This window comes from Saccostrea cucullata, unplaced genomic scaffold, assembly GCF_032062105.1.
Source record: "Saccostrea cucullata isolate Sc308-1 unplaced genomic scaffold, CSIRO_AGI_Scuc_v1 ctg883, whole genome shotgun sequence".
Lineage (NCBI taxonomy): Eukaryota > Metazoa > Mollusca > Bivalvia > Ostreida > Ostreidae > Saccostrea > Saccostrea cuccullata.
In genome coordinates this window covers 63927-79736 of record NW_026925411.1, presented here as the reverse complement: position 1 = coordinate 79736, position 15810 = coordinate 63927, and the positions used below count along the sequence as shown (strand labels likewise).

Here is a 15810-nt window from a genome sequence, read left to right as displayed (position 1 = left end):
ATATTAATGCTTTCAATTTTTTTTTTTACAAACTGCTTACATGTAGCTGCGTTGGACGATGTATTCAGGTATTAACGGAATAAAATATGCTACTGTGTATACTTCCTCGGAAAAGAATTCAGGTTAAACTTTGCTGAGCTGTAGAAAATTTAGCAATATTCAAATGTGTTATATGAACCCTGAGGTGAAACTTCGAATCGTTTGACATTCAGCGAAGGTCATTTTATGTTCGTCTCAGGTAAGGACTAGACGCGAATTAACATGACATCACAATAGCTGTAATCCACCATACTGGACAAACACATGGGAAACGGCAGATCGATAAATGAATTGGGAAGTTTTGTTGTCCAATATCAACAAATCTTTGATTAAGTGCTATTTGAATATTAGAACCATCAAAACAAAAGTAGGGGGACTTCATTTCTGGTCGGAAATCGACATTAACAGCTGATATTGTGACGGGGTGTGTCAGGCTTGCTGATTCATTCAGGTGTAAGCAGATTAAACGATCGATTGATTTTCCGGAATGTGAAGACCACGCGCGACCAATGGATTTTCTATATTTAGTCTGTTTATTTAACCATTTGTTTACAAAATTTTCTGAGTTCAAAGTGATATATGAATGGTATTCATGAGGTACTTTTATAATTAGTGTAATTATAATTTGACTGATTAACTCATTATGACAGGTGATTCTTAGCGATACCTAATTATTGAATGGATACTTATTAACGATACCGGATTAATTAAAGCGAAAGTGATCTAGATTTCATTGTTATGGAGAGATAGAGGATTATATACGGCAGTGGGGGAAATATGGCGAGTATGGACGATAAATGGATGTTCTGGAGTCTTCTAACTTTCTGTCTCATTCAGGCGACACTCTCACAGAATGGTATGTATATTAATTATTAATTTCATGTTCATATACATGTTGTATAAGCTGTCTTAGTCTGGGAATTCGCCCTTAGGGGCTGTGTTATACATAAATGTGCAGACTGTCATAAAACTTTTACAAGAAACAACGGTACGAAAAGAGCGTGCTATATACATGTACACGCAAAAGAAAAAAAGAAACTACCCAAGAACAGCAGTGCAATAGTCGGTCTACACCCCCCTCCCCAATACCCCGCTACCCCCCTTTCCATGATGTCTCCATCTTTAACATAATACTATCAAACTGGGGGATTATATTGATCTTGTTACTTATACAAAAGTAAGAAGATCCACTCTGAAAACCATTTTCGCTAATCCTTACGGTCCATTGTTATGTTTCCATGTTGTTTAACGTCCCTCTCTAGTTTTTCATTCATTTGGAGACGACTATAACATTATAACGTCCTATTGTATATCGTTCACGTTGTATATTGTTCACGTTTTTGAAATGCATGATGATTGAAAAATATACATCTTACAGTTTTAAAAATTAAATTTTAAATTACAGGGACGTAGCAACAGGGGGGGGGGGGCTGGCCCCCCCACTTTTTTCCCCAACATACCTTCACTATAGTAATTGTACATTTAAAGGAAGTTTGGCCCCCCCCCCACTTTTTACCATAGTACATGTATAGTGATATCAAGGAGATATAGGGGAAAAAAAATTGTTGAATGAAAGTAACTTGGCTTTGAAGAAGTTGGTCACTTCCCCCCCCCCCCCCCCCCCCCCCCCCCACGAAATAGGATTTTCGAGTTTGGGCAACTTTAAATTTTCTTTATCTTTTTTTTTTTTTTTGCTTCTCAACTTTTCCAGGTAGGTAAAAAAAAAATTCTCTGGTTGCCCCCCCCCCCACTTTCAAAAACGATGCTACGTGCCTGAATTAAAACTAAATCAGTTTTATTTAATTACATTCAATATCATAGAACGAATATCATGGAATTATAATAATAATTAAGCTTCAATTTCTACCCAGGTGAGAAAGTTATAACTTAATGAAAACTTTCTCCTTTTGAAAGGTGTAGTTGTATGTATAGGTTGCAATATAATAAATGCAATTTCCCGTTTGTAGTAATTATTTGAGATAATGTACGTAATTAATATTCTGCCTGAAAAAAAAGGAAAAATGCGAGATATTTCGAATGCACGCAATTCTTAAAAAATCATTAAATTTTGTTTTTCTTTTGCTGCCTGGAAATGAAGGGAAATGGGAGGGTTTTTTTTACAATCAGGGTGCACGAATTCGGTGAATATTGTTATGTGCGCTGATGGGTGTAAACAAAATGGAATTTTTTAAATACATCCTGTCTACCATACCAGATCGAAGAGGGAAGTGTCATTTACACGTGGACTTATTTTTTTAAAAAGGTGAGAATATTTATCTATCTTTTGCATCGAAGTCCCGGGGATAAAGGTTCAATGAGCTTGAAGAGGTTAGTATAATCCTGAGATGATGTTTTATATCTATGGACAGAAATTATGGTTGTTGTTTGATAAGTACATGTACATGTCTGAAAGTGCTGTATCGACCTGTCATATGATGAATAAGCAAAGTCATATTTACACAATGATGTAGACAAAAAAGATGTTCAGATCTTATTATAAATAATGCACAAAGTGTGTAGAAATTGAAAAAAAAATGCATAAAATCACTACATTGTTGTATTTCTTATGATGGGTTATTATGTTTGTTCTAAATGTACACCCCAGCTTCAGGTATGGCCAAAAAATGAATTATCAAGGAATGAACACACGTGTACCACTTAGCTTTTATGTTTGGAGACGTACAGTATTTAGTCCTAATAAATACCTGATTTATATGATTCTATTATAAATAAATTTATATTTCGTCAATAAGGACTCAAAATGAGCTGAATTAAATCAAAATAAAGAAAACATCCCAGTAAGGTAAACAGTGACACACCTGTATCAGCTGATTGAACACAGGTAAAAATGCATGAGTTCATCGACCCGGGGTTACTCATACGGGAATTTCTTTTTTTAAAATTACCTAACAAATCGTGTCAATCACTGCGTCAGGTCGTGCACAGCCACCTGAAATTATTTGAAGATGCGACCCAATTTTTGAAATTCGAAGTTTCGAATACTTTACATTCCAGTTAACTTAAATGACACAGACTACACAAATTCATGTCCAGAGAAGTAAATTTATGTAAAATCTCCAAAGGGATTAAAGGAATTAATGAATCAAAATTAAAAATGAAGTAGGAAACTTCATTGAGCGGTTCAGTACGCGTCTGATATTGGGGCCAAGGTTGTATTAAAAATCAAAGCTTATTTGTTTCAATTCATTAAATCTCGAGACTTTTTTACGATGCAAACTTATTTTAATGATTGATGTCCCTCGCTATTTATCAAAATAGGAAATAGCCGTGTTATCTACCTTTTAGAGTAATACACTATACTGACTTAATGTTAAGAAATACTTCTCGCTAGATGGCGACACTTCATGTTTATTACCTGTGACCACCAGGTGTAGAGATTTCCAACATGGCGATATCCATAACCAGAATTACGGAAGTGTTCTGTGCATGAGTTTTTATAAATAAAGCACCATGTTTCATTTATCAGTTTTATCCAAAACGATACAGCTTGACTACTTTTCCTACCTATACCTGGATTAATTTCATACCTGACGGATTATCTAATTTTACTGTTGATCGTTACCTAACCAGGCTCAGTGATGTGATTCTAAACATATCTTCACTAAGCTTTTTCGGATTATCCGATTTTCGGATAATTATGGAGTATTGTTTGAAATCAACAATACCTTGATATTGATAGGTTTATAGTATCATCGACAATATCATGATATGGACGGTTTTGCACAAGCACTCTCGAGCTGTTTGACCTGATATTGGAATTAGGTCAGCATATGCAATTGGCGTTTCTTTTTAAATTGTTGACTATTTGTGCCATGAACATACAACGAAGTTCTAAGAAGTTATAAGACATGATGAAAGTTAAGACGAAGCTGATTGTGTATCTGCTGGTCAATGTCATGTGGGTCATGATCGAAGCATTTGAATTTACAGGTAAGCACCATAATATTTTTTGTTACTTAAGTACACCTTGCAATGGTACGTTATAACTATGTGTAATGTAAAGTCCCCAGGGGGAATTTACGCACAGTTTCGTGCTTGTCTGCTTGGTAATACATGTACATTTTTTTATGTCAAACAAGACCAATGATTATTACTGTTGTTTTATGTACACATAACATGTGTTAATTAAATAAATACTATTTACAAGTATATAGTGAACGTGTTTGAATGTGTTTCTTTGTCGTAAAAAGTGCAACAAATTTCTGTCATTTTCGTATGCATCAAAACAACACAGAAGACAAAATGTCGAAAACATAATATTACGTCAATAAAGAGTAATATACCTGTATTGTAGTCTGTATAAAAATATAGCTAGCCTTTTGCCAAGTACACTAATACAATCAACTAAAAAATTGAATACTAAGCAAAGCTCCCAAACAGACGTCTATGTTTGTCAAAAAGTAAATCACCAGCTCATCTAATTATGCAAAATTATTGCATTTGCAAATTCATTTGCTGGTGGACCAAAAGGTTTCTCCAACGCCTGTCAGAGTTTGGCGTGAAGAACCCTTTTTTTCCATGTAATAATAAATGCACAAGGCCACACTTTGAAGTCCCATCAACTTGTAAAACGTCACAATTGGCCTCCCGTAAATTTTAAGATTGTTTGTGAATCTTTTTTTTTTTTTAAAAAATGTATCCTTCATCAAGAAAAAAAAAATCAAGGAAAAGACTGTAGGTTAGATAGAGACCGAATAAACGTGAATGCATATTGCTGATTTTACATCGTTTTTGTTTGTTTAATTAACTGTAAGAAGTCCATAAATGTCTATTTATATTTAAACGGGAATTAATCAGTCAACAAAACAACTGCTCTTTGAAGTTGCTTTGCATTTTTAGATGAAAATGGGCTGTATTGTTGTAATCAAGAGACTATTTCATTATATTTTATACATATAAAGTCATACTGTTTTATTGATAAATAGATTAGTTACAAGGTACATTTGTCGTTATATAATTATGTACTCTGTAGTTACCTTCTGTTAAAACCCCAGGCAACACTTCATCACCAAAAAGAAACACTCATAAACTCGCCTTTTCATAATTTACCTGTAGAATAACTTTCATTTCCAGCTTAATTTAACGGTATACTTCCATCCTTACCATTTGTGCCTCAGTGCTCATGGTGCTTTTGAGAACAAATTATATCTTAATTAATGCTCGATGACCTTATTTCCCCATTCACTCCCCCCTGCATTAGTATATGTAGGTTTTAAGTACCTGTTTATTAATTTTCAGTGGATTTTGAAAACTCGGCGGATTGTGGTCGGAGTATCACGGTGTCTGACTTGGACGTCTTCACCCTGAAGGCCAATCCTAACCCCATCACCTCAGGGGGTGCTGCATCGTGTGTGGTCAGGTTTAACTCGGCCTCCCAGTTCCTTGTTAGTGTCCAGCATATTGACGTCACAGACTGCACTGTCCGGCTGTACTTCTACGACAATGACAACACAATGAAATTCCCATCGGTACGACATACATGTAGATATGCAGTTATATAGCTTTCTCAAAGTTCATTGCATGCTCTGTGGCAAGAAGCGTCCTGCATTAAAGCTGTAAATATTTTTTGTTGTAAAATCTCTTCAACTTTTATGAGAACCTCAGTCACAGTGTCCACTGAAAGAATATTCTCTTTTTGATTAAATTTTCTAACACATTTGTAGCTGTCCTTTTAAGTATATTATTGCAATCTTTTAAATATCATTTTTCTTTGAGTCCATCTTAATTTAGTCCAGCAATATCGCTTGACTCTGATTTAAGCAAATATTTCCTTTGTCAACTTTCTAAAAATTCTTCTTTGCAGCAAACGCTGTCTTGTATCCCAAGCACAGGCGCAGGAGAGTCCTTCCGGACCCGTACCGGAAATCTTATCGTCCGTCTGGATAAAGGGTCCGGAAGTACTAAAGCATATAGCTTCAACCTCGTCCTAACTACTACAAAAGGTAAACGTGCATAATCATAATAAGGGTGACTTGTAAACAATTGGTAAATGACCAATGTCTTACATGCATAAAACATCCTAAGTATCGATATACTGTGTATATTACCAGTAGCACAGTGCTTGTATGTACTTCTGTATAAGCATACTCTGAAAATAAATTTTTACACAATTAAGGTTGGTTTTGTTTTCTTCAGAAGCTACATGTATAGACAGATAAAAATAGGAAAATATCCAAATCGCACATGGAGAGATAAATCACTCCATGTCAATAATACACAGAGAGTAATGCCCTCTGAAGCTGTTATCGACCTGTGTAAACTCCAGCCAGAGTTGCCTGTCCCTAATCTACCTGTGTCCCCCACAATCCTGTCCCTAATACCTGTGACATACCTGTGTATCCCAGAGTGGTTGATATGCCCCAATTATTGACATAAACAAGAACTCTGAATGGACTAATGCATTGCTGTTCGGGTGTTGTTTCTACTTTTTCTTATTTTGCCAATATGACATAATTCATTTGTATATTATGGAGAAATAACAGCGTAAGTGATATCTATGCTTTATTTTACGTTGTACTATATCTATATTTGCTTAATTATGCAGTGTCGTATCTGATCAATTTTCTCGTGGTTTGTGATAAGCTTGTGACGAATGCTTACAACATACATGTACTATTGAAAACCGTCAATATGAAATAAATGTCCTTGCAAAAGTATTTGGACCTTTTTGTTTCAGAGTATAATTTTTCTTTAAATTAATAAATTATAAAATGGCAAATTAACATTCATGTTTAGAAATCAAGTTGTTCAAATTTTTTGGGGTAAAATGTCAACAAACACGTCATTGACCCAATTTGACGTGTTATTGAAATGAAAGCAGTTTTAATATTTCATATATACAATGTATAAGTTCAATAAGAAGACTGTATTCGATGTAAAACATATATTCCAAATTAATGTAGAAAGGGCATTTATACCCAGACAGCTATTTGTTGTGACCTTGCTAATTTCGTTTAGGAAACTGGTTTCTACTGATCAGAATACAGTTTTTTTTCTATATTTGAATGATGTGAGGTCATGATTCCGACGACGTGATATACAGACTTGGTTGCACTGTTAACTAACTGTTTCGACATATTTGATTGACAGGTGTGGTGTCGAACAACGTTGCCGACACGGCTGGGGGCGGAGTCGGGACGGGTGCCATTATTGGCATCGCGGTGGGCGTGGTTGCGTTCCTCATCATCATCATTGCTGTCGTCTGCTTTTTTGTCTGTCGGCAGATGGCACAGCAGAAGGAGGAGAAAATGCGTCAACTACAGCCCAGCGTCTTTACCACAGGTACTAAATATAGATCTTGGAATTGTCACATGGTCAGTGGTGGTCTAATTAATATTCTGGGGACGGCATGTAGATGATATTCGGAGTAAATTTACGTTAAATTTGCTTAAAATTATTATTCATGAAAACATACTTAAACTTGTCTTTAAAAATGATACGAAATCTCGATATTTTCAAATCAGCTTTTATGAAAAAGTAAACATCCTCATGTCAATTTCAACAAGTCCTTCTGTTTACTTAAACGCATTTGTCTTCTTCTGGTCATCCAAAGGTTAGATTACTTATACATTAGTTCAAAATGGGATATTAGTACCTTTAAAAGAATTTAGGGATACTATAAATTCTTCGGTGAGGATTAGCATAGACATTACAAATATTTAGACCAGCACTGGCCTTAACTTTTTTGTATTATTACAATCATTTTAAAACAGAGAATGTGAATATATGTGTATATGGTAAATCTCAGATTTATGTTTAAAATTATGTTTAAGTAGTAAAAATAGTTCTATTCTAATTTATTATTCAATCGTTCAGAATATTTCTATAGCTTTAAGCATGCACCAACACATTTGTATGTTTTATTCAACATGTATGTAATGATATGTTCTATTTCACCTCCAGCCGATTTTTTTTTTATTAAGTTACGCTTACATATAGTGGACCCTGCTCAAGCTCAATCTTGAGATGTAACCAGTTTATCCCTGGTTTGGGATTTATACGTAGTACGCGGCGATTTTCTTGTACTTGACCCGACGTACATTTGAGGTAGATGTAGCATAAATGGTGTAGCTTAATACACCAGAAAAAGTATTAGAAGAAAAAATTGGGGTACTAGTACACTCTACTGAGTTTGATCGATGTAACCTGTTTTCCTCGACCGAAAGGCTACAGTAACTTTTACCTATACATGTACGTCATCTCTATTTGTCAGCAACAGATAAAAGTCTCTTGCTAACCAACTTGGCAAGGAAGTCTGATGCGCTACCCACCTCTTACACAGGGTCTGAAAAGAAGCGAATCAAAAACCCTTGTTTATCGATGAACTATTTATTGAAATGAAATGTACCGGATGTTAATTCCAGTGTATTTTTTAATACGATTTGCTGCATGAGAAATGAAACTATAAGATGTTAAAATATTTGAAAAATGCATGATTTTTCTTGCTTGCAAAGCGCCTTAAAAATATAGGATAGGTCTCAAGTAATGACCACAAATCAGAGACAACATTGTGGAAGAATACAGCCATGAGTAGTTACCATTGGACAATTTATTGTGCAATATTTTATTTCTACCTTTAAGAGGGAATTTATTTAAATTTTCTTCGATTTCGGTCAAAGAAAAAAAAATGGTTTTGCAAGCAATAGCGCATATCACTCCGAAGTAACCATGCATTCCTCGTTTCTATGGCACTGATTACCATTAATTTTGTGAGCTTTACCACTGCAAACAATAGTGAAAGTCACTCCGCCCTGACCTTCCTCGTTTCCATGGCAACGCTGGCCATTTGAATGTACCATGAATTTACAACAGCACTAGGTGATTATTTTAACCATATATGAATTAACGCCATTAAGATTTACCAAGCGAAAGTGAGAATTCCTTTGGAGAAGACAAGTTGAAACATGTATGTCTATGACCACCGATTTTGTTTTCTGACACAACAAAAACCACCAAATTTCATTGAACCTTTAAGAAAGGTTATTGCATTAATACTAGTACTGTTACAGTTCAAGTTTACTATATCAAAGCAATGGTAAGGGAAATAACATTGATGGACAGATAGGTTCTATTTGTGATTTTCCTACATTTGTTCTCTTACGTGTAAATGTAATGATATTAAGACTTTTTTTTTAATTGTTAATGATTGGACGACCATTTTTTTGTGGTAGTTATTGCAGTGTAATCATCTACTTTTGTTTCAGTGGGATCAGATCCAACGGTTATCATAGAGCACGAAGGAGACAGACAAAGGAACCGGCAGTCTATTCCAAACCTCGAGGGCTCCTACTCGAGAAGACACCGGCCCTACGACCCACCGGAAGACAACGATTACCAATTTAAACTTCCGGAAAAGGCTCCGAACGGAATCCTTAAGGGATCGCAGAGGAGAAGTCGAAGAAGAAATAAGGAAGGTGGAGGGGAAGCAGGCCATGACAATGAAGGTTATACTGCGTCTGTGAGCAGCACGGATGACAGCTGTGATTTTGATTTTGAAACATATAAACAAAGTATTAAGAAAGGATATCCTGACTTGCAGAGAGTGAAGCATCTTAGTATGGACCCCGATCCTCCAAGAGCGAGGCGGGAGAGATCAGAAAGGAGACGGCAGGAGAGACCGAGTAGTCATACTAGTGACTCGAGTAATGATGACTTTGGATATACTAACAAAGCCTTCACCGACGAGAGAGGTAGATCACAATCTCTAGGAAAAGCCGCCGGACGCCGCCGACCTTCCGAGGACGACGATACAGCAACGAACTATACACGTAGCACAGACAGAAGTTACTCACCCTCTAGGACTGAAAACAGTTCAGACACGGGAATGACATATGAAAGTCAATTCAAAAGGAATCCTAATGCTGCTAGTATACGTAGGAGCAGAAGTCGGAGCCAGAGCAGATCATCTTCAACACGCTCTGTTCCCCGGAAGCATCGTCCGCATTATGATCAAGCTGACCAGTCATCTCAGGGGTCGCATGGGTCACATGGATCACATGGTCATTCGTCACATCATGGACACCATCATCACGGTCAACACGGGTCACATAGATCCCGATCGCGCGAGAAAAAGAAATCTCCTAACTTACCTATCTTTGATGAAGTGAAGAAAATGCAGAAAATGAAGAAATGAAACTACATTTACTAGGGTTTTTTTAAATAGATGAGTTATATTTACGCAATTAATTTTAGTGTTTTATGAAAGAAATGCACGTGATCGGTATACAAGTGTGCAGGAGTATCCCTTATCTGTATTATTTCATTGGAGAGACTGTCGGTAAAATTGTATCCACATATAGCCAAAGATGTAGACATCAAACCGTTATGTAACTCATTTTATATGGCATATCATATTGATATTTACGCGTAAAACGCAATTCATATATGGCTTGAATAACTTTTTGTATATATAGTTATATATATTCTGTGTATAGCACGTGATATCATTACGTAAGGGAAGTGACAGCGACATTTTTTCTCTCCACAGTGTATGTTTTATATTATTATAGTTTTATCAAAGAGTGCTACATATTTTATGAATATTGTATATTTTGTTACTGTATAGCTTAAAATTAATCACGAAAAGGTTTAAATTTGATGGCTGAAAAAAGGTCGGGTTTCATTCTTTTTTAGCTTGAAAAACACCAGCACAAGCCTGGTAGAAAACAAGCTACAAAAAATTGTAGGCAATTTCCCCTGTAACTATGGTAAAAAACTCATAAATCCTACTTCATCATGGAGCATGTTTTACTGTAAATTTTATTTAACCGTTTGAAAGTTTGTAAAAGAAAATAGACATGACTGGTTCATGCCTTTTGAGCGAGTATTTTTTCCATTATTTTTTTTAATAGACATGACTGCTAATTATAGAATATTAAGTCATATTTCTTATTTAGTAAGACTATTTTTTAATTTGATTTATTTGATGTAAGTTGGCCTACTTGTATTTTGATATGCTACATTTAACTTTTATGAACCATTTAAATGCTAAGGTAGATTCTGGGATATAAGAAATGATAAATACTGTAGTATGTGTGTAATTATTGCAAATTTTACTGAAAATATCAATCCAGAATTAGATGATATATGTGCATGCTCATGTTTATTTCATTTTATTTTGATTAAAATACTACTATAACTAGTGAAATATAAGTATTCTTTGCCATAAATTTAAAACTGTTCTTGCAGATACCTTGTTTAATATTCTGTTCCATATCTTGTAAATGACCAAATTTTAAGCATTCCTATTAAATGTCAATTGAATTATCGCAGGAAAACTTAGAATTTCAAATAATATTACTAATAATATAATGAAAAGTAATCAAAGGTGTTCTCTAATAGAAATCTATGATTATCAAATGGAAAACCTAATTTGAAAATAAAATTTTTTCTTCAATAAACCTAACGGTTTGTCTTTGTTTTCTCTTTTTACTTGTTCACATGTCATACATACGTTATTGCCTTACTCTCCGAGTTATTTCTCTTGTTGCCATCGTTAATTTGAGATCAACCTGATGAATTGAATATATACTCTCTAAGTGAGTGTAATAGAAAAACTTTATAAAATGAAAATTCTAAAATAAAGGAAACTTTAACAAATGTATATTCTTCAGTAAATCGATCTTCCTACACCACAATTGCCAAAATATCAAATTAAAATTGGGTGAATAAAGAAGGAATCTTAGCATGTTGATTTAAAAATAGCGGGCAAAGGGAAATAACTCTAAATCCGGGCTTATCGGAAGCTATTAAGCAACTTAAAAGTTTGCATAGTATAGTATAATACAGGGGTCCGTTCTTCGCTTTTGTAAGCTTCTTTGTAATGAAATGAAAACCTGTTATTAAATGAACAATTTTGTTTACAGCTTCATCAAGACAAGCTACCGCTCCAAGTGCCCCGCATCTTAGCACTTCCGGGTCACAACATGGTCGTCAAGGAAGCACGAGGACTAGTCAGCGAACCAAAACATCACATGCGTTTGAAAACAAAGCTTTTAGTGACACTAGTAACGTCTCCACTGAATTTGTTGGAAGTAAAGTTTCATATGCCATTATATCGGATGGCAGTGTTGATGGAAAGAGTTCTATCAGAATGCAAAACCTTCAGAGGAGTGGGCGGACCGGAAGTGTTCGACGAGACAAGTCAGTACCGGATAAAGGTCTTTCTGACGATGCTCGATCAAGCGTGAAGTTTGATCTTCGATCTGATTCCGAATTGGGAAGAATAAACCGTCCGCTACAGGGTGACTCTTCAAAAAACAAGATGGAGAAAAATACAACCCCGAAGGAGTTCATAAGGACAACGAATGGGAAACAAAACGATTCTCCGAAAACAGTCGATAGAAAACCAGAAAAAGCAACTGAGAAACCAAAGAAGTCAACAACGGAGGGTAAGGACTATTTTCGAGAATACACAAATAAGGGATACGATGGAGACCTCTGTCGATCAGGGAGTGTTCGAAAACCAAAATATAAAGAAACCAGTTCCTCAAGCCATAACTCCTCAAACAGCAATCGTCATTTACATGAAAATCGCGAAAGGAATGACGTGCGTCGTTCTCGGAGTAAGTCCGAATCTCGATATGAAAGAGACAGATACCGAGACTCAGAAAGTGATGATTTTTACAAAGAGCAAAGACAACGAAGCAAAACGGGAGAGAGATCGCATCGTCGTAATAGTATCGATCGATCCCATCGCAGATCTGACAGCCGATCCCGGAGACGCGATGATTACTACAGCGACAGAGAGTCAGATAGCGACGATTTCTATCGCGAAAGAAATCGTCGAAGTAGAAGTGCTGATCGCCGAGGAAATCAGGAAGGATCAGTTCGAAGGTCAAACAGTAGGAGTCGAAGCCGAGGCAATTATTATGATGATTATCGAAGTGATGATTCATTCATCAGAAGTGACCGATATCGCGATGGTTACAAAAGTGACAATCGATATGACAATAGGAGTACTTATAGACGAGACAAACGAGACGGTTATCGGAGTGATAACAGATACGACTATCGAGATGAGTATCGGAGAGATAATCGATACGATCATCGTGAGAGACTTGACTCTTTCAAGGACAGAGAAAGAAGAAACCAGAGGACATCTTATGACTATAGTGATGGTCACAGATCTAGGGCAACATCTGTAGGAAGTGCGTATTCCAAACAAAGATCATCCAGCCGATCTAGGTACGACAGATACTAGAGAGATACTGTCAGAATTCCCTCACTGCCGGCTAGTTATAACGAAGTTTGGGGGGGTATATAGGAATCACCTTGTCCGTCTGTCTAACCGTCTGTCTGTCCGTCTGTCTGTGCAAACGTGTCCGGTCCATATCTTTCTTATGGAGGGACATTAGAATCTACTACTCCACATAAAGATTGCCCATGACCTAAGGGTGTGTCATGACCTTGACCCAAGGTCATTTGGGGAAGTTCAAGGTCACTGGAAGAAAAAGTTCATAATTCGTGTCCGGTCCATATCTTTCTTATGGATAAACTTAGTAGGTTCTCATTTCACACAAAGATTGCCCATGACCCAAGGGTGTGTCATGACCTTGACCCAAGGTCATTCGGGGAAGTTCAAGGTCACTGGAAGAAAAAGTTCATAATTCGTGTCCGGTCCATATCTTTCTTCTGGATAAACTTGGAAGGTTCTCATTTCACACAAGGATTGCCCATGACCCAAGGGTGTGTCGTGACCTTGATCCAAGGTCATTCGGGGAAGTTCAAGGTCACTGGAAGAAAAAGTTCATAATTCGTGTCCGGTCCATATCTTTCTTCTGGATAAACTTGGTAGGTTCTCATTTCACACAAAGATTGCCCATGACCCAAGGATGTGTCATGATCTTGACCCAAGGTCATTTGGGGAAGTTCAAGGTCACTGGAAGAAAAAGTTCATAATTCGTGTCCGGTCCATATCTTTCTTCTGGATAAACTTGGTAGGTTCTCATTTCACACAAGGATTGCCCATGACCCAAGGGTGTGTTGTGACCTTGACCCAAGGTCATTCGGGGAAGTTCAAGGTCACTGGAAGAAAAAGTTCATAATTTGTGTCTGGTCCATATCTTTCTTATGGATAAACTTGGTAGGTTCTCATTTCACACAAAGATTGCCCATGACCCAAGGGTGTGTTGTGACCTTGACCCAAGGTCATTCGGGGAAGTTCAAGGTCACTGGAAGAAAAAGTTCATAATTTGTGTCCGGTCCACATCTTTCTTATGGATAAACTTGGTAGGTTCTCATTTCACACAAAGATTGCCCATGACCCAAGGATGTGTCCTGATCTTGACCCAAGGTCATTCGGGGAAGTTCAAGGTCACTGGAAGAAAAATTTCATAATTCATGTGTGATACATATCTTTATTATGGAAAAACTTACTTCTGAAAAAACCCAGCGGGGGGTATTTTGTCCCGTTTGGACAGTTCTAGTTCACTACTTATTATCCGAAATCGTCATTATCTAGTTTCTTGTATCAAGACGTCAATATAATGCCATTATGTTGTTGTTTGTATATTTTTATATGTGTGTATATGAATAGACGCTTGCTAAGGTGGCTTTAAGGATAAAAGATGATGATCTCAAACATTTATATATAGATTCGCATTCCAGGTCTTGCCATAAAACATTTCATTTTCTGTTTATAAATCGCTCATTAATTTTAGTACTTCTGGAATAGCTACTTAGGACAGACAGTAACATATCATACCTCGGAGGCAGCAATGAAACGTAATGATTTTGCAATTATTTTTAGTTCTTCTCTTGTGTCTGTTATACATGACATTGTATTTATAAGCATTAAAATTTTATACTTCCATAAGTTTATTTTGTATTTTTTACTTCTGCTTGAGTTTTTCTCTCGCCGTTAGTTAATCCTAATCAGGAAGTCTTTTCTTATACTATTTTCTTAATATACATGTGTATTATACTTTTATGCAAGTTAGCTGAATCTGATTCGTCGAGAAACATTTGTTACTTACAAAATACGATTACTCTCTGTACGATGAAACCACGCCCTCCAACGTAGCATCAGTGAAATATTGCTTGACGACGAAAAATGATATTCAAAAAAATATATTGACTGCGCACATGTAATTATCGGACAAGTGCTGACAGACCTGATCAGTAATTTGAACTTCCTTATAACTTCCCTAATTAATATACAATATCTAGTTTCATTATGCTGTGTTATTTATCCTCAATTAAGGATAGATGATACATATACCAGCAAACTTTTGTCAAAATTCCTGGAAATAACAACATCAGTTATGTTTATAACTCAGTTTAACCATACAGATTTTGATTTTTTATGCAAATTTTCACAATGATAGGATTTTAAAAGACAAAAAAAATCTTTAGATTAATAAGGATGGTTGCAGAAAGGTTGGATTTTGAACATCCTATAATAAAGTTTACAAATATTTTAGAATTTTTTTAGCCACATCATTTACAACCAGAATAGGTCTAAAAATATATACCAATCCAGGCATCCAAATTTTTTTTGTATCATCTGTCCTTTCTTGAATAATTCATTTCAAAATATATGGGCAAATTCACTAAAAGGTATTGGAGAAATGTTTCAAGGACAAGGTCATACTATTTGACATGTCAATGTTTGTTACAGGGAATGTCCCTATAATTCAAGAACCCAACAAAAAGACAAAGACATTTATTTTTAAATAACAAACTTATACAGAACTGTTCAGAATAGTCAACAAAAACAATAATTCTCCAAGAACACTGTAACTGTAATAG

At 35.9% G+C, this 15810-nt stretch overlaps 1 protein-coding gene across 2 annotated transcripts; it reads left to right on the top strand.

Annotated features, from left to right (window-relative positions):
• The first annotated feature begins 108 nt into the window (after positions 1–108).
• Positions 109–14867, top strand: LOC134268793 (pre-mRNA-splicing factor CWC22 homolog). 2 transcript variants are annotated; one of them, XM_062751042.1, is made up of 5 exons: positions 2781–3990; positions 5299–5528; positions 5864–6002; positions 7150–7341; positions 11925–14867. In XM_062751042.1, exons 1-5 carry the CDS (start codon positions 3909–3911, stop codon positions 13259–13261), a joined length of 1980 nt encoding a protein of 659 aa, XP_062607026.1. In that variant the 5' UTR covers positions 2781–3908; the 3' UTR covers positions 13262–14867. The 2 variants fall into 2 exon arrangements, with proteins under 2 accessions (XP_062607027.1, XP_062607026.1); XM_062751043.1 differs by lacking the exons at positions 2781–3990; positions 5299–5528; positions 5864–6002 and adding an exon at positions 109–895.
• The last annotated feature ends 943 nt before the right edge of the window (positions 14868–15810 follow it).

What these genes read in the sequence shown, in the direction of transcription:
- LOC134268793 (XM_062751042.1), top strand. Translation starts at nt 3,909, where the DNA reads ATGATGAAAGTTAAGACGAAGCTGATTGTGTATCTGCTGGTCAATGTC. An exon ending in ACACAATGAAATTCCCATCG is followed by an intron (nt 5,529 to 5,863) that starts GTACGACATACA and finishes TCTTCTTTGCAG; the next exon opens with CAAACGCTGTCTTGTATCCC. An exon ending in CGTCCTAACTACTACAAAAG is followed by an intron (nt 6,003 to 7,149) that starts GTAAACGTGCAT and finishes TTTGATTGACAG; the next exon opens with GTGTGGTGTCGAACAACGTT.